Here is a 23,490-nt window from a genome sequence, read left to right on the forward strand (position 1 = left end):
AAACCGGAATGGGATAATGAAAACCGTCGTTTTTACAGTAAAACCGGAGTAGTTGGCAGGTATGAATTGTCAATGCACGGCTGGCTTCACACTAAAAATGTGTTGACCGCTAGACATGGCTCACTTTTTATTAACTTCAGATACAAATGGAACAAATCGCCATTACGGGCCAGTTGGACTGCTCTACAATCCATTGAAGAATTTCAATTTCCTACAATTAAAAGCCTTAATTGGAGTCTACATATGCAAACTTAATATCGTATGTAACTTGATGTCCATTGTCCCATGCGTAGAGTACACCTTCTTTAGGGTTATAGTCAATTTGGGTTGTGTACGTGTAATTATTGATGAAGGGCATTCTGGGAATCATCTGAGTGTTGGTGTGCGTATCAAAGGCGTATTCCAAGTTAGCATTCTTTTGGTTGTAGCTGTCAACAGCGTACAATACACCGCATACAATGAAACAGTTCCCGTAATGGTTTCTCCTTAGCCCCGTTCTCCACGTGGTCTCCCTTTGCATACTGAGGTCCACTGGGTTGAGGCGGCTGAGAACAACCACTTCGTGTAAGAAGCCCTCATCGTCCATCGCAGGGTAGATGATCCACAGGCCGCTCTCGTCTAAAGCTAAATCGATGTCCGAGTGACTTCGCCACTCCCATACCGTCGTTGACTCTTCCATCACAGCATCGTGAAGCATGGTCCAGGCGGCCACGTAGCGTTGCTGCAGATCAAATTTGATGATGTCTCGGGAGAAGGCGCGGTTGAAGAAGAAGGCGCCATCGTACACCACGTGACCTGTGCCGATCCAATTGTATGGAAGCTTGTAGGAGTTTGTAAAACGGCCTGGAGAGAGAGACAAAAGACCAACTATTTTGAGGAGGTGGTTTGTTAGGTTCGTTTAACACTAGAAAAATCAAGCAGGAATCAAAAGTAAGAACAAAAAGATGATTTAATCTTTGGAACGGCACACGCAGTTGGTGGAGGAGCGAGAGGCGGAGCTGTTTGGGAACGTTCGCGAACGAGCCGGTTCTTAGTGCCGGATCTCGAATTGAACGAAGAGAGCCAGCTCTTAACAAGGAGTCAGATATCGGAGCCGACTTTTTTTCTCCCCCTCTATTCCCCACCCCCAGTCTTCGGTTAAAGCCGCACGTGATTGGTCAAGATCCGTGGTCGAGGCGGGATGGCAGAATTACAGACACACGCAGCACTGAGGAGAACGAGGAGTGGTTAGAGAAATAGAGGCACACTTTGAGTAGCACATGAAACAGGAAAGGGCTTTCTGATTCTGAAAAGACTTTCTCAAAGAATCATACCAGAATCATATATGGAATCATATACGTGCTGTAGTCCAAGAACAGGCCAAAAAATCCATAGCTGTTTGTCTAACAACTGACAGCTGGACACCCCGAACCACGACATCCCACATGTGAGTTACTTGCCACTTCATTGAAAATTTCAAAGTCCAAAGACCTGTCTGCTGGATTGTTTTGAGTTCAATGAAAGACACTTCTGAGAATTTAGCAGAGGAGCTCGGGAGGTACTGCAGTGCACTGTTTTGGAGCCATTTGAGCAGGTCACTGGAGATCAGTCTAGACAGGTACAGTGGACAAATGTTATCACACTATGCTGTTATTAGTATTCAATTATTATCAATTTTACGAGTTGGGATTATAGCATTAGTAATATGAAAAGCAAATTAGTGACAGCTGATCATCAGACCAGAGTAACCACATTGAAAGTGAAAGTTAGCATCCACTAACTCTGTGCACATATGAATATAGCCATATAAATAAAAAAATATTTGATATAGTGTATTTTTTACATGAGTAATTCGTTTTTCACATAATTTTACATGATTTTTGGTAGTTCATTTAAGCAAAAAAAAAAAAAAAACTGAGGCGCCATCTGGGAGCCAAAAGAGCCGGATCTTTTTAGTGAGCCAAGCCAAAAGAACCGGCTCTGAAAAGAGCCGGAATTCCCATTACTAGTTTGGGAGGGCTGTTGTTAAGACCAGAATGATGTGACGTCATTGACCGGATCTAGAATAAAAACGGAGGTCCGAGAAAATAAAATTATGTTTACAATGTGTTCGTATGGTGAATCGCCTTAATATGGTCAACCGGAATGTGCAGTGGCTATCACAAAAAAATATTGATATTGATTTTTCCATTCAATGTTGTACATGTGTTTGTGAACCTTCTACTGTATTTGCCTTGATATGATGGTGAGGGAAGTTTTCTGGACCTCTGAAATTAATAGATTTGACCAGGATTCAAGAACCAAAAATTAGTCAGGTGTTCTGTATGGATGAGAAGAAACAAACAATCCAATCTGGTGCAATATGAGTTGTTGAAATCGTCTGGAAATGATCTGATATAGCCAGTCAATAGGCAGTGACCAAGCGGCCATGAAACATGGAAATTGTTGGAGTTGTTAGAACAACTCAGAGAGGATCTAAAATAATTGGTGAAAGTCTTTAGAACCAAAAGAAGGAATCAAAAGGTCACCAACAAAAACGCTTTACCTTTTTTGAAAACCTCCATGTTCTGGAATTCCAGGAGGTTGTTTCCGTAATAGAAGTTGGTGACATAAATCCGATCTTTGTCTGACTTGGGATCCTTCATCCAGGCCCCTTCGGTCCTGCCGTACTTGTTGTGAGTCACCGGATAGGAGATGGTTGCCAAGGTGTCCATGCATTCCTCTGCAAAAGACCCCCCCGCCCCCAAGTGTTATGAGTGAGGATTTAGAAGACCATCAACATCGTCATGACCCACTTCAAAGAGTCTGAAAAGAATTAACAGGCTTTTGTTTAATCCAGCTTCGTGCATACAAAGATGGCAACGTTGGACCACAACAGTCCATATAATACCCTATTTCAGAGGTCCCCAACCACCGGGCCGCGTACCGATACCGGCTCGTGGATCATATGGTACTAGGTAGTACAGAAAGAATAAATAATTTACATTACAACAACCTGCTTTTTATTTTGGAACAACATATTTTATTTTGAAATTTCACCGGATTCTGTTTAATACGTTTACAATACATTCCTCTTGACATAGTCCAAGGCACGTTTTTTTTGGTCACGTGATAGCTTGCCGCTTAAAATGAAACCCGGTAGCTAGCAAATTGAGTCAAAAACAAATGTCTTTGAAACTTTCTTTGGGAAGAAGCCTACATTTTGAAATACATTATCAGGTGTACTACTTATAATATGGATTCATCTCATAGGGAAACTCTAACGGACCAAGTCCATTCTGCGTCTTATACGTCGATGGTAAGTCGTATTTTCCTACCCTTTTTATGTGATGTGTTTTATTTTGAAGGCATGTCTAAACATTTCCATGGCGAACAGCGACCGTACGGCGAGATTGGACGTTCCACGTATCATTACTGTTTATTATCTTCTTCTTCTTCTCTTCCTTTGGGCTTTTCCCTTCAGGGGTCGCAGAGTTTATTATGATGTTTTGAAAATGTCCCTTTTCATGGCGTTTATATTATATTATTTTGTTGTATTCATCAGCTGCACCTTAAAAGTTGGTCCCTGAATATATTGTCTGATATTAAACCAGTCTGTCGACCAAAACGTTTGAGGACAACGTTTTGTCCTTGGTAACACTGTTGTCTCTTCTTTGACCTCAGTCAAAGAAGTGAGACAATTGTACAAAAACTATTACCACTGACATTAGTTGTGTGTTTTTGTCTGTTTTCGTGTTTATCATGTTTGTTAAGTCATAAGTGCCTTTCACGCTGGGTCCGAGAGGACAGTAATTTCATCTGTGCCGTATGTCATGCATATTAGCATATTTGACAATAAAGCTGACTTTGACTTAATTAGTTGTTGACTGACCCATTCTTCTGCAATTTCTCAATAATTATCCCTTCCGTGAATCCTGTCAACCCGGTAACACGATAAGACGTCCACTGTTGTGAACACTGTGAATTAGGAGACCAATGAGTCGATTTACCGGGTTTTCTTGTCGTTTCTCCCTCTTGCCTTTGCATAATGTCGTCAAACTCCAAATCCTCCTCTTCCTCGTCCCAGCTGATCTTGTACTTGCGTTTTACAGGACGAGCCGGACTGGGAACCGTTGTGGTTGTAGCGGTTGTTGTAGTAGTGGTCTGGGTAGTGGTGGTCGTGGCCGGAGTAAAAGTGGTGGCCGGAGGAAATGTCGTCGCCGGTGTGGTGACTGGTGGGGAAGTGTCCAAAGGACTTTCTGTCGAAGACACTGGAAGGTCGGTTGGTAAAATATTTTTAGTGTGTTGGGGCAACCCGAGTGTTGTAGTTAGTGTGATGGTAGTATGGATCCGAGGAGTAGTCACATCGTTCACGGTAGAATTTGGTGCCTCTGTGGTACTCATAGCCATTGACTTATCATGGGAGTGGGTTCCTGTGGTCATTTTCTTGGTAGTTACATCCGGGGAGGTGTCTGATCTCCAAGTCCCTTGGCTGATATTAGATTGAGATGCAGAGTTTACTGCGGTGGGACTCTTCGAGGTCGTGTAGGGCGCCAACGTGACTTGGCTCGTCATGTCTTTGCCACTTTTGACCACGGTGGAAACAGATGGTGTGTCAATGTCTTGGATCTCTTCGCTAAGAACTTTTGTTTGCGTAGTTGACTGACTGACTTTGTTGGAGCTATGAAAGAGGCCAGTCGTTACTTGGCGGAATGACTTGGTGTTTGCCCTCTCCCTGGGACGGGGTCGAGGACGAGGTTTGTGTTGAAGAAGATTCTCCTCAATGAGGAGGTCGATTGGACCATCGCCACTGAATCCATGATACTCAAAATCTGCAGATGATGGAAATGTTTAGGTGAAAGACCAACATGAAGCATTGATGGTCATCTCTTTATGTAGAAATGTAAAAAAAATCACTTCTGTCAAAGCAACGTATGTTCTCTTTCTGCCCTTATTAGTAACGATGGAACCCTTTTCCCATCTGAGTTAGCAAACTGTAGAATTAGCAGGACTGCACTGTAGCATATTTGACCATAAAAGTAGACTGAGTGTATAATTAATATATACATTTAAAAAAAGCCTCTGGACAAATATTCCAAATTCCACTGCTGGAAGACATTGACCTTGACTCTAGTCTGACCGTACTCACCGTTGTCTTCATGGTCCATCTGGTCTGCTGGCAATGGTTCTGGCTCAGATTTATAAAAAGTCACTCCTCTGATAATCATCCCTTTAAGAGCAGTTTTGGAAACCTCCTTTTTGGCCCCCTTTTTGAGGGCCGTGTGAGGTTTCACCTCGGTGACCTGAGCCGAACCGTTGGACAGAGTCCCTGCAAAAACCCCCTCCTCCTGTTTTTCCTGTTTGTAGAAAGAGGGACAACTTCATCAGTGAAAAGAAACCAATTATTTCAAAAAATAAATATTTGTAGCAATAGTAGTTGGTAGTCTCAACGTAACTGTGTGAGAATACTATTAGAGTAACTACTGAGTAACTTGGTGAAAATAATTAAAAATAAGATAATCGAGATACAATTTGTTTTTGTTGAGTAACAGTCCGAGGCTTTGCTATTTTTGTGTAGCTTTTGGGATTTATTTGGGCATGTAAAACTTTTTCAAAGTGCCTCCTGAGTTTATGTGTTGGATTCAACCAAAAGGCACATCTTGTTGCTACGTTTAATTTCATCACGTTAGATTTGTTCCATGTCGTTTCAGTTTTCATCAATAAACTTGCGTAATGCCCCTGAGAAAGCATACCAACATGGTGATTCGACTTTAGGGATGAAGCCCACCCAACATTTCTGGAGGGGATCACCATTTTACTCCAATGCCGTCATGGGGTCATCAATGCTACAGTCACATGGCCTCTTCTTATCAATTTCAACATATTCTGTCTTGAATCGGAAAAAAAAACTACAAACAGTTTTCTTACTTTTTGGACCATCATCTGTTCGTTTGGTTCTGTGTCCGAGATATCAGATTTACCTTTGCTTTTTGAGACGCGTCTGGTCCTCCGAGTTTCTCTCCAATCGTGTCATCTTCGGAGTGTGGTACTAGGGTCCGATTTTGAGCATCATTTGTTGGATTTGGTGGGTTTGGGTGGTACTTGGCCTCATCTTTGGTCTCTTTTATGGCCATCACCTTGACACAGTCGGAAACAAATGTGATCATAATAGTCACGGTTAAATATATTTGCAAAATGAGAAAATGAATCCGTCATTGAGGAATACAAACTCATAGATAATCGGAAATCAAAGAATATTGACTTTTGATAAACTGAAATTTGGACAATTTTAAGCCAATGACTCCCAATGATTCATCCCATTTTTCGGGATACGCAAGGAGCTGCCACAATGAGTGATGTGTCGTTCACGAACGTGCCCGTTCTAACAAGAAAATGGCAGATGATTGTTTTTGTCCTCTATTCCCCGTCCCCAGTCTTCGGTTAAAGCCACATGATTGGTCAAGAACGCATCAGTGAGTGGAGGGGGGTAGGGTTAAACATTAAAGAGACAGGCAGACAACAGAGAGAGAGTTATAAAATGGATAGAAAACGGTGAAATTTTGACTTGTTTCAACCTTGATAGTTCAAAGGCAGAGTGTAGACTGCAAGGTTAAAATATCCCATCAATCAGGCTCCATAAATAACCTGCACAAGCCATCTGTACTCTTGATGCAAAAAGCTGTCAACCCATCTAAATAGAACACAATTGATGAGGAACTAGGTAAATTTATCGCAGAGAAAGCACCTGCCATTCCATCAAGCCATCAACGACCATCACAAAGGTAAATAAAACGACTTTATTATACAGTACAGTGTATTTCTTTAATTATAATACCATAGCACATTTATTATACATAAAATAAGGTATATTTTGTGTAGTTTTAAGGCTTAGAAAATTAGAGAGTAGAAAATTATGTCTTATGGGTACCTGGGAACAGATTATTCTCATTTTAATGGTTTCCTATGGGAAATTAATTTTTGGGATACACACTTCGCCTTCCACACTCTGTCTGGGAACCAATTAAGTTTGTAAGGCAAGGTATCACTGTGCATTAAATTAAATAACATTACATTAAATAAAAAACAGCATTTGATGTACAAGAGAAGCATTTTTAAACCACGTTCATCTTATACGCCATTATAGGCCTTGCTCATTATGGCATGCGTGTTCTAAATGTGAGTCTATCACATGAGATTGGTCGATCGAAAAGTAAATCTTCAATCACAACAAGCTGCAAGTGTAAATAGAGGCCCATTACCTCCCCAGGGTTTCCCATGCAAAAAAAAGTCTCCAAAGTCCACATAGTGCGGGAAAAGCACATTTATTTTCAGTGCCTAACAGTGGCCCTGCCACATCGCATGTCAGTCACCCGACGAGTGGAAGATCAAGTCAACATTTACGCAACAAAAGCATGAGTCTTTGTTTTTTTTTTCCCCCGCCTCCGCTGTGACTGGACGACGCCGTAATTTGTCCCGGCCATGATTACAATTGTCATTTATTTTCAAGATGTGGAATCGGGAGACACAGGCCGCTACGTTTTTTTATGTTTTCTGATGCAACCCAACTGACATTGATAACAATGTAGAGTTATTATCATAATAATATGTTGTCCCTTTTATCACAACTTCCGCCACTTTGAAGAGACAATATGGCGTGATACTTGTCATTTTATGACTCAATAATCACACTAAATGTTGTTATATGGTTATCTTCTGATAAGGCGCTATGGGCATAAGTATTGGGACACCGAGGGGAAATCTTGTCTTCAGTTGACTAAAATATCAGAATCAGATTCAGAATCATCACAATCAAAATATGCTTTTATATTTCTTTTGCATTGTTGAATTTTCAGCCAAGAGCCAAAAAATAGACTGACTCAGATAGTCCCCAAATCAAGTTAACTCAACTCATTCACTGCCATTCCCGAATTTGTTCGGGTTTTGTTTTTTCATGCTTGGTTGCCGATAAAGCGCTGGCCATGGCCTCTGGAAATGTTTTTTTTTTCTTGTCCATAAGTGGGCAGCATTTCCCTTTCTTCCATGTTCGCGCTTTGTTCCAGCTTGAGCTGTTGTTCAAGTGCAATATAAACCAATATGTATGTATTGCATTGTATTTTGTACAGCTGCCCTTACTTCAAGCTCATATAACCCCAGGCCCATATGATTTAGGAATTAATTTTTTTTCATGAAAGAAGAGAGTCTAAGGTTTCTAATGCCATCCTGAATGTTTACTTCGTCCTAAAACTCAATATTCTGTTGGTCCTGGAATTCAAGTGACAATGACAAAAACTGGATTGGATACATTTTTGCACGTCTGGCAGTGAATGAGTTAAGGGACAAGTACTTCCATCTTTTACAACCGCTCCATAACTAAAAAGGCAGGCAACTCAGGTTTCACAGTGACTCGATCCACCATCTTTGGTCATCACCGCGATTGTAGTTGTCTGGAAGAGGACTAAAGCCCAGGATTTTTTTGGGTAGAAATTATTTGTGCCTCAAGCTGGCGACACAACGAAATTCAATCTTGACTCTATGAATACTGCAATGAGAGTCTGATGTACTCCGCATTGAACAATCACCAATCGAGTTCCCATTGTAGAATCTGACTATTTTTTTTACCTGTGAGCTTATTCTGACCCGAACCCCATGAAAGAAAACTCCCAAGTCCACCGCCAGTGACCACTGACCTCAAAAATTGACCCAATAAAATCCACATAGAAATTTCAGGATCCTATTGAAAGTCTTCCCAGAAGAGTAGAAACTCTCTTCCGTTGACACTTCCTTGTCAGTGTAACCACCAGGTGTCTTAATACTTTTGTCCTTGCGTCTGTTCCGGCCTATCTGAAGCTTCCTATCTACTGCCCGTCCGATAGTCATTACACAGCATGGATCCTTCACTGTCATCTGGTACCTTTTCAATGTGTGTCACACGGTCCACCAGATTGCTGATGATGGTGTGCAGCTTGGGCAGATCCATCCCATAATAGGAACCCTCCAGAAGCTCAAGGATGGTGGCCAACTAAAATGATCAAGTGGACTTGGTCAAAAAAAAAAAAAAGGTGAAGACCAACTGCCAATCAAGCTCTGCAATGATCCTTTAATATTTTTGTTGTTATTTTCTGCGTTTCCACTTCACCTTGACATCATCTTTTGCAGCTTCCCTAAGCTTTTTCAGCCTGAGCTCTCCTTCGCAGGGGTTGACTGCAGACGGAGGAGCGACGCAGGCGCACTTACACTCCGGACCCGACGTGATGGTCTCCACCGTGTACGAGTCGTGCGCCGTTGCGCTGCTCTCTTCTATCCGCCGGCAGGCGCTCCTGCTCAGGGGTCTGACAACACATTGACACCGACAGTCAGAGCCTTCCGAGAGGGCTTTCACTTTGTCATAATCACCCAGCAGCTACAAAGAGAAAAGGATGGTATGTATTTTTCCACCAAGCTCAAAGTTTACGCATAAAATGTTTTGTCAGGCAGTCCACACAGTTACATCCAGAAATATTTTTTAAAACAACTTTATAAACCACCACAGTGAATTAAAAATGAATCAGTCAGTAAGTACATCAGTATGTCAATGAAGTGTATCATTCAATCGGATTCTTCTTTTAACTCATTGATAGAGATTAGACAGAATAAGAAGTGATCATATTTAAAAGGTTCATGCTGTTATATGCTTAGTCAACATGTGTGACTCAAATACACAATTGAAAAACAGACAACCTGGGGTCAATCTTAATTCAAGTTAAACTGTCATCTTCATCGAGGAGACATCTGGCCTTGGACAGAATTTAGGACTTGGGAAACTCCTTTATCACCGAGGCAATTTACGACTTCAAACTCCTTCACAGGAAGAGCTCATTCGCCAGGTTACAAATTTATCAGTTCATGGAAGAGACAATGTTTTATTGCTTACAGCTGTTCGCGCTGAAAACTCCCATGGGCGTGGTAGTCTAATCAAGAAAACGATGGTTTACTAATGTATCACTTAAATTTGCATATACTCTCAATAAATACAGTAAAGTCTCGTTATATCGATATTCTCGGGAGTCGGAAAAAATATCGATATAACCGGACTATCGATATATCCGATCCTGCGGCATGTAAATTTTCTCCTTGCGTTCATAGAAATAGTATCGTAATAAGCAGTACTATCGATATAAGCGATATCGATATCACGAGACTTTACTGTAGCTTGGCAGAGGGCTGCAGAATTCAGGTGTCTGTCATGAATGGCTGCGTCTCCTGCCGGCAGTTAAAAGACAATCTTTCTGGATCCGAGCCTTCGTCCACAGTGTCCGATCAAACATCTCTGACACTCATTCATTGCCATTCCCGAATTTATTCGGGAATTGAAAAACATGACGTGTTTTTTTTTTTCTTGCGGGTGGAGGGTGTAACGAGGAATTAACGAGGTGTATGATTTGCAAAGAAACCATTGTCTTGTGCAAAGCTAAAGTAAGCCAGATAAAAATTTAAAAACAAAAACAAATCAACCAATTTTAAATTAAGTCAACAGCCAGCCAGAATCGAAATTGTATGCTCCCTCTTTCGTGTACCAGTTAATAGTAACAAGTAACAGCACTTTTGAGCTAACTGGAGAAATTTCAGGTGGGGCTGAATGTCAAAGAGAGAAAGTTGTCCTTTGGGATATGAAATATATCCTTTGTGAGACCAATCTGGGAAGTTTTTTTTTTTTTGACACACCTCACCCAAGCACCGGATATCGTACAAAATTGATTTGTATGTACCTCACAATCCAGTTAGTTACTTCTCTGAGGCATTCCAATCATCAATAAACACCATTGAGCGTATTCCATTCGCAGGCAGACAAGCTCCTATATAATGTTTGGCACCTGATGTGGTATGCTTTGGATTACAAACTGCTCCTGAGCTTCTTTGGCAGACTACATTGTTGTGATGGTTTGGGATTGTTACATTTTTGCTCAAGAAAAATCCAAAAAGGCCTCATGAACATACTGTGTCACATATCAATCATATACTGACTGTTTCATTTCAAATCCATTGCGGTGGTACACAAAGCCAAAAATCCATCTGGACCTAACTGCATGATGCATCGTGAGTCCACACGTTACCTCGGAGAGGGTATTTTGTCCCTCATGAGTCATGTCCTGCAGCTTTTTGGCACTTTGCCCTGTCCCCGTGTCATTTTCCAAACCGGAGTCTTCAGCAGCTAGAATCATTGGCGGCACGGTGACTCCGCATGCAACAAGCGCAAAGTGCACCAAGATCACGACGGCGCACCACTTAAACATGCTGCCAGTGCTGTAGTCCTTCTGGATGCCGATGAGAAAGAAAGAACAGGGGGGGAAAAGTTGGAGAATGTTGAAATTAGTAGCTGAAAAAAGTCCAGGGGCTCCTCATGGCGAGTCCAGACTCTTGGAGATGAGGTTCTAAGAGGCCATGATGTCAATGCACTGATGGAGAGTGAAGGCAGAGATAGCGTGCGTGTGAAAGTTGTGCTAGTGGCGACGGGAGGCGGACCCTGATTGAAGGAGTTAGGAGGAGTTCCACTCACAATGCAACTGTATTGGGAAAATGAGTCCATATCATTGGTCACTTTCAACAACTACTGGACTACTACCCCTCTGGCCATGTTGGATCCCATGGAAAGTTTTAGGAGTGCCTAATGTAGTGGCCGGTCAGTGTCGGTGATGTCAGAGTGACATTTAATTTGGATTGTTCGTACAATAGACTTCTTAGGCAACATTGGCTTAGTTATGCTGATGAGGTGATACCAGAGCAAAATGGGCAATCAGGCAGGACAATAGGATTCTTTAAAAATGTATGACCTCGCCAGTTTGTTATATTATTACAAATTAAACATTATGCAGAACGCTCGGCTTGACCCCACATCGCGTTCAACTTTGGTATCAAATGCTGCCATCTACAGGTCACTGGCATACACCGCAATGAAACGAAGAGACCTCAAAATGTCTTTATTCGTCGTCTTTTATTCGATTCAAGGCACGTGTACAGTAATTATCAGTCGTGTACTTTCTTCCTGAATAAAACACTTGGAAGTTCGGTGTAAAGGCACACGAAAGTGTGTTACAACAGGAGGTTTTGGGAATTGTAGAAAACATACACTTGGTTCAAATACACTGTAGTGTTGCGTATTCGCCTGCCAGAAAGCAGAGAATCAAACACGGACGTTTTAAAAAAAGATTAAAAGTCATAAATAATGTAATAAAATTGGTAAAACAATAAATTTTCTGTTGTGAACTGTGACTTTTTAGTTCTACGTTTGTATTTTATATTAAATGTCTAGTTTGTATTTTATGATACTATCTTTATGTACAGGATGACACTGCTTTAATGACACAATTTACAGTCCTGTTTTGTTATTACGGTAGTTGTTACTTGAATATTCTTTTTTCTCAAAGCAGTTTGGTTGTTTTTTATGAAGCAAAGCAAGATGTACAACTCATTTTCATGATTTAAAATATACACGTGTTCTTACTTTAAAAAAAAAAAAAACTGTTTTTTTTTTATTCTTCATTTGTTTAGTTTCCATGGAGGTTGATGGTGGACCTGCACTCAACTGGACTGAATCACCATCAATGATCAATTTTTCAGGAAATCTGTCAAAAATCCGCCACCAATCCTAAGGACTGCAGTCCAAGATAATCCAAATGTTCACGAGCAACTTTCCTGATCCGTCCACGTCTCCGTGACAACAGGAAGAATGAGGTGTGAAATGCGGCTCCACAGTCCGCCATACTTGTCCAGATCCATCCTATCGAAAGCCAGAGGACGGCCATGCGAGAGGAACTTCCTCTGGAGGTGGTCGTCGACCATCTCCTCCACGGTGCTCAAAGACGCCCCGGCTGGTATTTCCTCCTCTCCTTCTAGCAGCACGGTGAAGATGAGGAAGGTTTTCTTGTACGCCGCGTTTTCGTGGTCGCAGTAGCGATAGAAGATGAGCGTGGAACCAGGGGGTAGCTGCTCGAAGCGATGAATCACCGCCACGGGTTTATCCCCTTCAAAGGCGACCTGCAATTGGGCGTCGATATCCAGCTTGACCCGGTCGCTATCCTCTCCGACTTTACCAGCGCCGTCGATGTGCAGCACGGAGGCGTTGAGGGCGGAGGAGAACGCGGAGGCCAGGTCGCGAGCCAGACATCGCAACGTCCGGCGGCCCGCCACCCCGGCCGTCAGGATCAGACTGACGGGTTCGCTGGGACGTTGCGTCAGGAGATGCTTCTTCAGGTGAATCCGGCTCCGCATCCACAGTTCGGGACGCTGGTGAGGGAAGCGAGACTCGACTCTTTCCAGCTGCCTGAGGAAGACCTCGATCGGTGGCGTGGGGTTCGGAGGCGGAGACTCGGGCCGGAGAACGTGCTGCACCAACATGGCGACGAGTGCCAATACGATGCCAATGCCAATCAGGTATCTTCTTACTGTACAGAGATTGTAGATCTAGTTACAATACAATACATATTGATTTACAGTTTTTACAGTTGGGGGGAGCAGAGGACTATTCCCGGAAGCTAATCTGATTCCTTCTTTTGTCCCGTCTGATTATGTATTATGACATCAGAATCAGAATCATCTTTATTGCCAAGTATGTAGAACACACAAGGAATTTGTTTCCGGTAGAACACGCTGCACTAGTATCGTCGTCAAAAAAAAAAAAACTGCTAAGTGGCACTATACAGTTCCATTTTGGAACTGACATGCCCTGATTGCCCCATTCGCTCTGGTATCACCTCATCAACATGACTAAGCCTACCTGGTAACGATCTAAGATGGATCACTCCTGTACAACTAAGCGCTTACACAGACGTGTTGACAACTATCCTATACATATTTATACATTAGAAATTTGAAAAAAAAATAGACAGATGAATTACTTTGAGGTACCTCCAGATATTCCAGTAACTCCTAAAACGGATGTTTCTTGAGTGGTGGGCCCAATGGTTTCCACTTTAGTTCTCAGTTTATCCCTCAGCTTCTCCGTTGGGGCTTTCCGCGGTATCTGTGCGGCCTCTTTTCCCTCAAGATCCCGAATTCTTGACTCTGATCAACAAACAAAGCAGTATGACAAACACTACTTGGTGAATATAAAGAATATACAGTGATACATTGGCTTACAAACTTAATTGGTTCCCAGACAGAGTGTGTAAGGCGAAAAGTGTGTATCCCAAAAATAAATTTCCCATAGGAAACCATTAAAATGAGAATAATCTGTTCCCAGGTCCCCATAAAACATAATTTTCTACTTTCTAATTTTCTAAGCCTTAAAACTACACAAAATATAAATGTAAAAAGTGTGAATATATATATATATATATATATATATATATATATATATATATATATATATATATATATATATATATCGTTTTATTGACCTTTGTGATGGTCGTTGATGGCTTAATGGAATGGAGTGGCCGGTTTTATCAGCAATAAACACTTGATGAGGAACGTAGCCTTCTTTCACCATCTTGAGGAATGATACCTTGTAGGTGCTTTCTCTGCGATAATTTTACCTTTTTCCTCATCAATTGTGTTCTGTTTAGCTGGGTTGATAGCTTTTTTTGCATCAAGTGTACAGATGGCTTGTGCAGGTTATTTGTGGAGCCTGATTGATGGGATATTTTAACCTTCCAGTCTACACTCTGCTTTTGCACTATCAAAGTTGAAACGAGTCCAAAGAGCTTTGCTTTTTTGGTTGTTTTTGTGTTTTCTTTTGTTACTTTTAAGTTGTTGTGCGTCGTGTGCAACGGATAAAGATTGTTTTTTTCAGCATTTTTGGCCACGGCATTCATCAAGAAGGAGACTATGCCAGCACTGTTTTTGATTTGGTAGGAATGTTGGTGCCATTTGACTGTCATCTTTGGACAGCTCTGGGGTGATTGTGCTTTTTTTGCGCCTGTAGTGAGCAGCATTTTCACAGTCCCGCTTTTGTTCAGCGAAAAGCTCGGCTGCGGCTTGGAATTGAAGTGGATTTAGGCGAGGAAGGGATATGTGAGACTTATCATCTCATTTAGTCAATGGATGCTACAACTTAGTGTTTGTTTTCAACATTTAGCTTGTAGCAGACGTGCACATTTCACGATGACGTCCCTGATCTACTGGTGAAAAGGACGCTTCACCTTCATCTAGAACTGCTTTATGTAACAAAGAGGGTGCAGAAAGTGCTTTATGACTGTCTGTGTCTTTTGTGTTGTGTCACATCATTTGATATTACATTTTTTATGTTGTTGTTTTGACTTCAAGATGGCGCCGCGAGAGTGGCTGCCTTTACTGCAGCTCCTGTATTTTGTTTTTCTACTTCTTCCTTTCCGTTCCTCTTACTTTCATCACTTTGCTGCTGTGAAATGTAAATGTCTCCACTGCGAGACTAATAAAGGCTAATCCAATCCAATATATCAAATGTGTTATTCGTACCTTTTTGATCATCGCAGTTTGTGTCATTTAGGACCTGGATGTCTTCTTGGAGATTTTCTATGGGACCATCGACATGATCGGGCATGGCGTTGCGCTCCGTTTCTGGCGTGGTGTCTTCCAGTGTCTTCTCATCCCCTGGTTGGTCTTTCCCAGCTATAATGGAGAGAATTTTTAATTTAAGCACAGTGATTCGATGTTAATTCAACCCTTTTTTTCTGCGCAACAAAAATAATTGGAATGCCATTCATCTTTTCTAGCTGGAGTATGCACCTTGCTGAGGGCATATGAAACAGGTAATCGTTTAAAGGACAACCGACGTCTCCAGACAAGTTGTGTCCATAATTTGTAAAATGGCTTCAAATGACTTCTACTAAGCGTATTTTACAAAGATTCCACCGCATATAGCTATATTTTCCGTTTTAAGACTCGCGCTGAATATTCAGGAAGTCTTGTTTTTGAGTTGGTGACAAGTCCGTTCATGACGTCACTAAAGGAACGCCCCCCTGACTGAAAAAAAAAGACACATTGTAGCAGTCCTTCCATCACGTCAATGTATTTTGCTGTATTGTTTGGTCTGAAAACCTTGTGTTGCACCCAAAAGCTGCCAGAAGAGGGTGTCCAAGCTCCATATAAGGAATTTATCAGCCTGTGGAAACGGAGGTGGCCACAGGAGGTCGCCATTTTGTGGCTCTTTTCTGGTCATCGTTTCTCCCCAATGTTGCCTCAAAAAAATTTACGTCGGTTGTCCTTTAAGATATCAAACACTCACCAGAAAAGTCTTCTTCTTCTTCTTTTCTTATTAGGTCCTCATTGCTCTTTGAGCCTGCAAAACTCTGGTCAGACTCGTCTATAGATCCAACAGGGTCAAGCGCAGGGGAGGTGTTGTTCTCCACATTTGGCCGAGTGACAGATGTGTCCTCAGGTTGATCATCTTCTGCAGCACAAATATGGTGGGCATATAATATCAAATGATGAGTTGTTAACCAGACCATTAAAGCAGTCCACAAAGTAAAAAAAAAGTTGGGGACTACATGGGAAGTGAACCAATCTTTTTTTTAATCAAATGGATGCTACAGCTTCTTGTTGACTTTGAAAAACTTAGCGTGTCGCCGACGTGTGCACATTTTGTGCATGACGTCTGTGATCTACTGGTGAAAGGATACTTTGAGTCTCCCTTTTTTCATTTCAAACTGCTTATACGACAAAGCATATGAGGGAAAAGTTTGCGCAACTACGTATCAATTTTTTAAGTTGTACAGTATTTGGTGTTTATTATTTTACTTGATGTTAACTGTTTTCTTTAGCGCTCTGTTACAGCTTCAGCTGTTTTCAAAGCACTATGTGATTCAGGATGTATTGTATTGCACAATATGCACATTACTTTTGCATTATACAGTGGTTCGCTATTTTTAATGCATACAATATATATTTTAATAACAGTTAAGAATGTAATTATGCATATTGATGGCATCTTGAAATTGGAACGGATCGAGACCATTACCACCATTTGCAACGGGGAATTTACCTTGAAATACAAATTTGGACATTTATCTCTCACATAGAGTTCTATTGACATTATTTTTGGGAAGAGTTGCAAGTTGATTATGAACAATAAAACCAGTTTGTACCTGAACAACATTGCGGCGTTGTGATCTCATCTGTAGCCTCTTCCTTGATATCTGACCACATGACATTTTGAGTTCACGGTTAAACATTGATTTTTTTTTTACCACCTACAGTGCAATGCATTACCTGCTGTTGTTGCTATTACGGCTTCTTCCTCTTGTTGAAGGTGGAAATCTTGGTCTGGTGGATCTTCCATAACTACTTGAAATCTGAATCAAACGGGTCCGATCTGTGGTCCTTGATAGCGTAAAAACGGACAAACCCGGGTCACAAGTCGACGACAACAACTTGTACATTGATCCACATGGGACAACTGCTCCTTGAAGTGTCCAGAGTCCAAAACGATTTTACCGGGCGTTTTGCGTACACGCTCACCACTACCTCACACATAGATTGATAATGTAGTAACGTTGTACGAGGGCTAAAAATTTATCCAAACAAGAACATCATTTAAGTCGAATTAATTATGTCACCAACACAAGCAGGATCCTAAAATGTTAAAATGAAACTAAAATGCTGAAACCAATTTAGCACATTAGCAAGGATATGTTAGCATGGTTGCAAAGTGAACCAAGCGCCTTGCCGGAGAAAATCCACAAGCATGAACGCATCAAACCATAAATCACGGGTTGATCAATTTGAAACTCACCCCAATCACATTATCAAGAACTACGGTCAGCAACTTGATACTGACTCGGCGTTACGATCACTGACAGGTCGTGTTTATTTTTTTGTCAAGCGGAACCTTTGAGACGTGTTGTTGGGGGGACAACGAGCTCGGACTCACATATTTCTCTTCCGCTTCTCGTGGTCTCCGCAAAATTCTTCCCCCGTAATTCATCTGGGCAAAATGTGTCAACTCGTTGTTTAATTCGTGTTTTCCACAATTTGTCGGCCTAAAAGAAACAATAAATGGATCTGGACATTTCTGGAGATTCTGTGCCCCGGTCTGTGAGGAGATCGACGCGACGGCATTCAACACATCAAAGTAATTCTTGCAGCAGACAGTTAAATGACGTTAGCCTTCGATGCTAGTTCGTTTTATTGTTGACAATGAGTGTGGCGTGTTTTGTCCAGTGGGACGTTGATTCCACTCGAGTTAATTGTTGTTGAAGACAAAAAAAAGTAAATCAATCTTGCTTCATTGAAATGATCCTTCCTTTTATAGCTCCGATATATGAAGCGACCCCAAGAGGTCCCTTAAAAAGGTCTAAAAGGAGGATAGAAAAGCAGGCATCTTCTTCTGTCCCAAATATAAATGGATCCAGAAATGTGGAGAATGGCTCAGAATATGAAGGTGAGCCAACTGTATTTTCTTGGCTTCAACGATAATTAAAACGTTACATCATAACATTTCACTCTTCATGAAATATTATGATATAGAGTTGTAAATTTCTCCACTGTCAGATTAATAAAGGTAAATCCATCCATCCAAAAGTGCTTCAGTTGTCCAAAAAATGTCTTCCAGCGTCCCCCGGCAAGAAAAGTCGACTGCGGGAGGAAGAAGAAGAAACGTTGGGTGGCAGTGATGACAAAAAAGAGATGGATCTCCAAGAATCAGAACTAGAAGTAAACATTGACCAGGACATGGATATTGAGGAAGAATCCTCATGCAGTCCGTATGTTACAAAACCAGCAGCTGGTAAGTGTTTCATGTGATGTTTTCTCCACCACATGAAGTTGGGATTTACATCTTGCTACTCATAACACTTTTCTGTTTTCCTTTTATCTTTTGTACATATATATATATAGTGGACTGCATGAAAGATGTGAATTTTTCCCCATATGTTCTGCTTGGCGAGCGTTGCCGTCCAATTGAAAATGCAGATCGACACTCGCTGACACACAATGAAAGTATGATCCATTTTTCTCTGCATTCATTTTAATCAGTGATCCTGATGTACTCAACTGTTTCATTGTTTCTTCAGTCAAGATATCATCAACGAAAAACACTGCCAAGTTTGCGAAGCCCAATGCACCAACGAAATCTTCAGGGAACTCACACAAAATGCAAGGCCGAAAAATCACCAGCATGGCCGAGTACCATAAGGAGATGGAAGCTAACTCCAAAAGCTACAGTATGGTCAACATTCCTAAATCCTCTTGACAGTAAAGATAAATTTCTTGCTTTTGGGTGTCACACTCCAAATTTCCTCCCATGTGTAGGCATCTCCAGAGTCAACCACCACAGCGTCCCAAATGTCCATGAGCCTTCTGTGATATACACGCTACGACAAAGAGCCAATAACATTCCAGCCCGGAAAGAACCGGTCTCCCACAAGAAAGAAGGTGACCGAACACTTGAGAGTCAAACTGGTTGTTTGATTTCGCAAACACTATACGCTCCCCACCTTACAAACAAGATACGTTCCAAGCGGTCATTCGTAAGGTGAATTTGTTTGTAAGTTGCTTCAGTGCTATATTTCGTATAGAATGTATGTTTAAGTCAAACACTGAATGGGTAAGTATAAAACGCAGACGCTCTAACAGTTAAAATAAATTCACACCTACTGTAGTACGACGACATTTATCCAAATTAATTACTGAATTACGTGCGCGCAAACCATTACGTTTTGTTATGCATCACGTCCTCCTGGGACGTAATCTGGGAAGAGGGATTTCCTCCCCGCCTACATACTCCCATGAGGCCAATCGCAAGCGAGCTCGGACAGAAAAAGGCGCGGAATACAAAATGTAACATACAGCAAGGACATTTTTCGACATGCTGTACCCACAAAAATGTTCGTATGCACCGTAACGTGGTAAGTCCAATGTTCGTACGTTGGGGAGCCTCTGTATGGGAGCAGCTGTTAAGTCAGCAACTCTTGCGGCGCCATCTTGAAGTGCAATATATATATATATATACAATTTAAAGCGGATTCTTTACTTACAGACATTGTAGGTGTTCAAATACCTGACATGTATATGTATATATATATATATATATATATATATATATATATATATATATATATATATATATATATATATATATATATATATTCACAAATAATGACTGATGTCACAAAATATATCCGCGTGAAGCACAGTACACGGCCAATCGCAAGTGAGCTCAGCCGGAAAAAGGCGCGCAATACAAAATCGAATTTACAGCATCTCTGTCCGAACATTTTTTTCATCATATCACCGCAAAAAACGTTCATATGTATGTCAGAACTCGAGAATTCGTAAGTTGGGGAACTTCTGTATATTCATTTTTATTTTTTTTGTGTCTCTTAGACGTTAACAAGACTCAAGAAATTGCCGGGGGATGTTCTCGAGGAACGTCACGAGGTAAAAAAAGGTTATTTATTTGACCTGAATATGTTTAAAAATATACATATGCAATAGCAGGGATGCATAAGGCCACACCCTTCCAGCATTAAAGCATTTTGACAGCCACTGGCGCAACTTTGTAACTCCACTTGACGCCAGCGCCGGCGCATGTCTATTACGATTAGCACATACAGTGATACTTTGGTTTGCCAACTTAATTGGTTCCCAGACAGAGTGTTTAAGGCAAAAAGTGTGTATCCCAAAAAAATAATTTACCATAGGAAACCACTAAAATGAGAATAATCCGTTCGCAGGTCCTCATTAAACATAATTTTCTACTTTCTAATTTTCTATGTTTTTGAAATTTCATAGCTTGCTTACTTGTAAAATTCATGTGGATTTAATTGTCTGTGAACGCGGTCATGTTTTCCTTCAGGATTCCTTCATTATTTCTGCTGGGCAGTATTGGTCCTGCTGCTCCTCAGCTCTGCTATGCTGCTGTTCTACAAGGACAAGGTGATCGCTCTGTACCAGATGTCTGCGGGCGCATCTCCTCGTCCATCCAGGTCTGTGAGGCTCGAGCCCTTTGCGGATCTTATGTCCAAACTAGAGACCCGCTTCCGCAGCCAAAGACCCGAACTGTGGAAAAGAAGCAAAATCCACTTAGCGAAACACCTCAAAAGCGCCGAACCCACAGAGCCCGTCAGTCTGATCCTGACGTCCGGGCGCAACGCTGAAAAGACGCTTTCCTGCCTAGCCCAGGGCCTCGCGTCCGCCTTCGCCTCGGCACTGGAGGCTTCCGTGCTCCAAATCGACGGCGCCGACAAAGCCGGGCTGGAGAGCGACGAGGTGAAGCTGGATGTGGACGACCAGCTGCGGAAGGCCTTTGAGGGAAACCGAGCAGCTGCCGTCATCCATCGTATAGAAGAGCTGCCGCCGGGCTCCACCCTGATTTTTTATCGCTACTGCGATCACGAACACGCCGCCTACAAGGAGGTCTTCTTGTTGTTTACGGTTCTTCTGCCCAGAGAACATGTCAGTGGGGAGCTCGGGGTTGTCGAGGAGATGGTTCAGGAGTATCTCAAAGACAGGCTGGTGAGCTCGAGCAACCACACGGACTTCGACGAGATGGACACGGATAAATTTGGCGGATTATGGAGCCGCATCTCCCATCTGGTCTTGCCCGTGGTCGCCGAGGGCGAAGTCGAGAAGAACGGATGCTGAGGAGACAGGTGGGCTTTTTTTATGGTTGGACCTGTTTGGGTCATTCCATGTCAAATCAACCTTAAATTTCACATTTCATGACTATTTTGGGGTAGTTTTGTTTCTCTACATTTTCAAGTACAGTGATACCGGAGTTTACGAACCCATTGGCTTACGAACTTTTCGGTTTACAAACATTACATTTATGAACATTTTACCTTGGCATACAAACTTTTTGCGTACACGGAGCTGCTTCAATGAGTGATGTGTCGTTTGCGAATGAGCCCGTTCTTTTAACAACAAAATGGCAGCTGACTGTTTTTGTCCTCTATTCCCTGCCCCCAGTCTTTGGTTAAAGCCACATGATTGGTCAAGAACGCAGCAGTGAGAGGGGTGGGGGTTACATTCATAGAGAGACAGAGAGAGAGTGATGCCGTTAAACCTTAAAGAGACAGGTAGACGACAGAGAGAGAATGAGCAAATGGATAAAAAACAGTGAAATTTGGACTGGTTTCAACTTTGATAGTTCAAAGCCAGAGTGTAGACTGCAAGGTTAAAATATCCTATCAATCAGGCTTCACAAATAACCCGCACACACCATCTGTACACTTGATGCAAAAAGCTATCAACCCAGTTCAACAGAACACAATTGATGAGGAACTAGATAAAATTATCACATAGAAAGCACCTACAAGGGATCCTTCCTCAAGAAGGTTACGTTCCTCCTCAAGTGTTTAATGCTGAGGACACCGACCACTCCATTCCATTAAGCCGTCAATGACCATCACAAAGGTAAATAAAACGACTTTATTATACAGTAAAGTTTATTTCTTTAATTATAATACCATAGCACATTTATTATACATAAAACAAGGTATATTTTGTGTAGTTTTAAGGCTTAGAAAATTAGAAAGTAGAAAATTATGTTTTCTGGGAACGGATTAGTCTCATTTTAATGGTTTCCTATGGGAAATTATTTTTTGGGATACACACTTTTCACCTTACACACTGTCTGGGAACCAATTAAGTTCGTAAGCCAAGGTATCACTGTATCTACAATATCACTGCATTTTTTTTTTCAACTTTGGAACTGCAGATGTGTTTTATGCCTGAGTCAATTGTAGAACATCTCCTCTAACCGCCCTCCTTATTTGTTTTTATTTATTTACTTTAATGGAAAATATTAACCGAACACCATTTTCAAAGAGGAAGTCAACCCACAAAGTTTGCAGATTTTTTTTTTTTGTTTATTTTGTGAAACTTCAAACTATATAACAACCAGATATAGTTTTTTGATAGTAAAAATCTTCAAGCTCACCTGGAATAACCCCAACGGTCCCTTCATAGAGCTCGTTTTTGAACTCAACCCACAGTCCAGCTTTTGATTTGAAATCAATACACAACGATGACAATTGATCATCAATCGTTTTCACCCTTTGACATTTTGTCGCAGCGTTTTACATCACTCAAATTTGACATTTGAGTTCCCTTTGCTGACACGCTATTTCGTTTATGTTCCCTTTTTGTGTGTGACTGATCAGCAACACCCCCCCATCCTGGATTGCACTGAACATTGGGATTTAATCAAGATGGCTTTTATTGAAATATAATGAAATACACATTATTTTCTATGTAATCTTGTAGTATCTTAGGAGGTGTGTTATTTTTGTGTGAATACTGCGATCTCTTACACACTGTACAGCTTCTTACGGACTAATGTGTGCCTTCTGATCGAAAGAAAAAGAAAGATTTTTAGGAAATATGCAAAACAAAATGAATAATTGTAGATATCAACCAAAAATCATCATTTCTTGGTTTGTGCTTTTACAATTTCCGTGTTTTCCTTTGATATCATTTGTATGACTATTTGGCATCACTGAATATGTTTGAATAAAAAATATTTTGTTATATTAGAGTCACCCTTACCTCACAAATATAAAAAAAAATATTAAAAATAAAATTATTTTGATATATTAGTGATTTTTTTCCCCATGCAAACACAAAAAATATTGAAAA

At 41.3% G+C, this 23,490-nt stretch overlaps 3 protein-coding genes across 6 annotated transcripts; 1 reads left to right on the forward strand and 2 right to left on the reverse strand.

The window, feature by feature from the left end:
* Positions 1–114: 114 nt before the first annotated feature.
* Positions 115–11,426, reverse strand: olfml2ba (olfactomedin-like 2Ba). The gene is made up of 8 exons (XM_089000348.1): positions 11,049–11,426; positions 9,095–9,358; positions 8,870–8,977; positions 5,940–6,095; positions 5,108–5,315; positions 3,969–4,790; positions 2,525–2,701; positions 115–843 (listed from the first exon to the last, which is right to left on the reverse strand). The coding sequence occupies exons 1-8, from the start codon at positions 11,226–11,228 to the stop codon at positions 227–229; spliced, it is 2,532 nt and encodes an 843-aa protein (XP_088856474.1). The 5' UTR covers positions 11,229–11,426; the 3' UTR covers positions 115–226.
* Positions 11,427–11,907: 481 nt separating this feature from the next.
* LOC148895929 (torsin-1A-interacting protein 2-like) lies at positions 11,908–17,768 on the reverse strand. Of its 3 annotated transcripts, none has more exons than XM_089001710.1 (7): positions 17,645–17,768; positions 17,122–17,232; positions 16,998–17,048; positions 16,139–16,300; positions 15,370–15,522; positions 13,840–13,995; positions 11,908–13,376 (listed from the first exon to the last, which is right to left on the reverse strand). In XM_089001710.1, the coding sequence occupies exons 2-7, from the start codon at positions 17,189–17,191 to the stop codon at positions 12,613–12,615; spliced, it is 1,356 nt and encodes a 451-aa protein (XP_088857836.1). In that variant the 5' UTR covers positions 17,192–17,232; positions 17,645–17,768; the 3' UTR covers positions 11,908–12,612. The 3 variants fall into 3 exon arrangements, with proteins under 3 accessions (XP_088857836.1, XP_088857835.1, XP_088857837.1); XM_089001709.1 differs by having other exon boundaries at positions 16,139–16,303; XM_089001711.1 differs by lacking the exon at positions 16,998–17,048 and having other exon boundaries at positions 16,139–16,303.
* Positions 17,769–17,817: 49 nt separating this feature from the next.
* LOC148895930 (torsin-1A-interacting protein 2-like) lies at positions 17,818–23,443 on the forward strand. 2 transcript variants are annotated; one of them, XM_089001700.1, is made up of 8 exons: positions 17,818–17,983; positions 18,164–18,292; positions 18,464–18,637; positions 18,748–18,849; positions 18,924–19,073; positions 19,162–19,284; positions 20,236–20,289; positions 20,708–23,443. In XM_089001700.1, exons 1-8 carry the CDS (start codon positions 17,908–17,910, stop codon positions 21,493–21,495), a joined length of 1,596 nt encoding a protein of 531 aa, XP_088857826.1. In that variant the 5' UTR covers positions 17,818–17,907; the 3' UTR covers positions 21,496–23,443. The 2 variants fall into 2 exon arrangements, with proteins under 2 accessions (XP_088857826.1, XP_088857827.1); XM_089001701.1 differs by lacking the exon at positions 18,164–18,292.
* The last annotated feature ends 47 nt before the right edge of the window (positions 23,444–23,490 follow it).

Source organism: Hippocampus bargibanti, linkage group LG07 (assembly GCF_051943395.1).
Source record: "Hippocampus bargibanti isolate YZ-2025 linkage group LG07, ASM5194339v1, whole genome shotgun sequence".
Lineage (NCBI taxonomy): Eukaryota > Metazoa > Chordata > Actinopteri > Syngnathiformes > Syngnathidae > Hippocampus > Hippocampus bargibanti.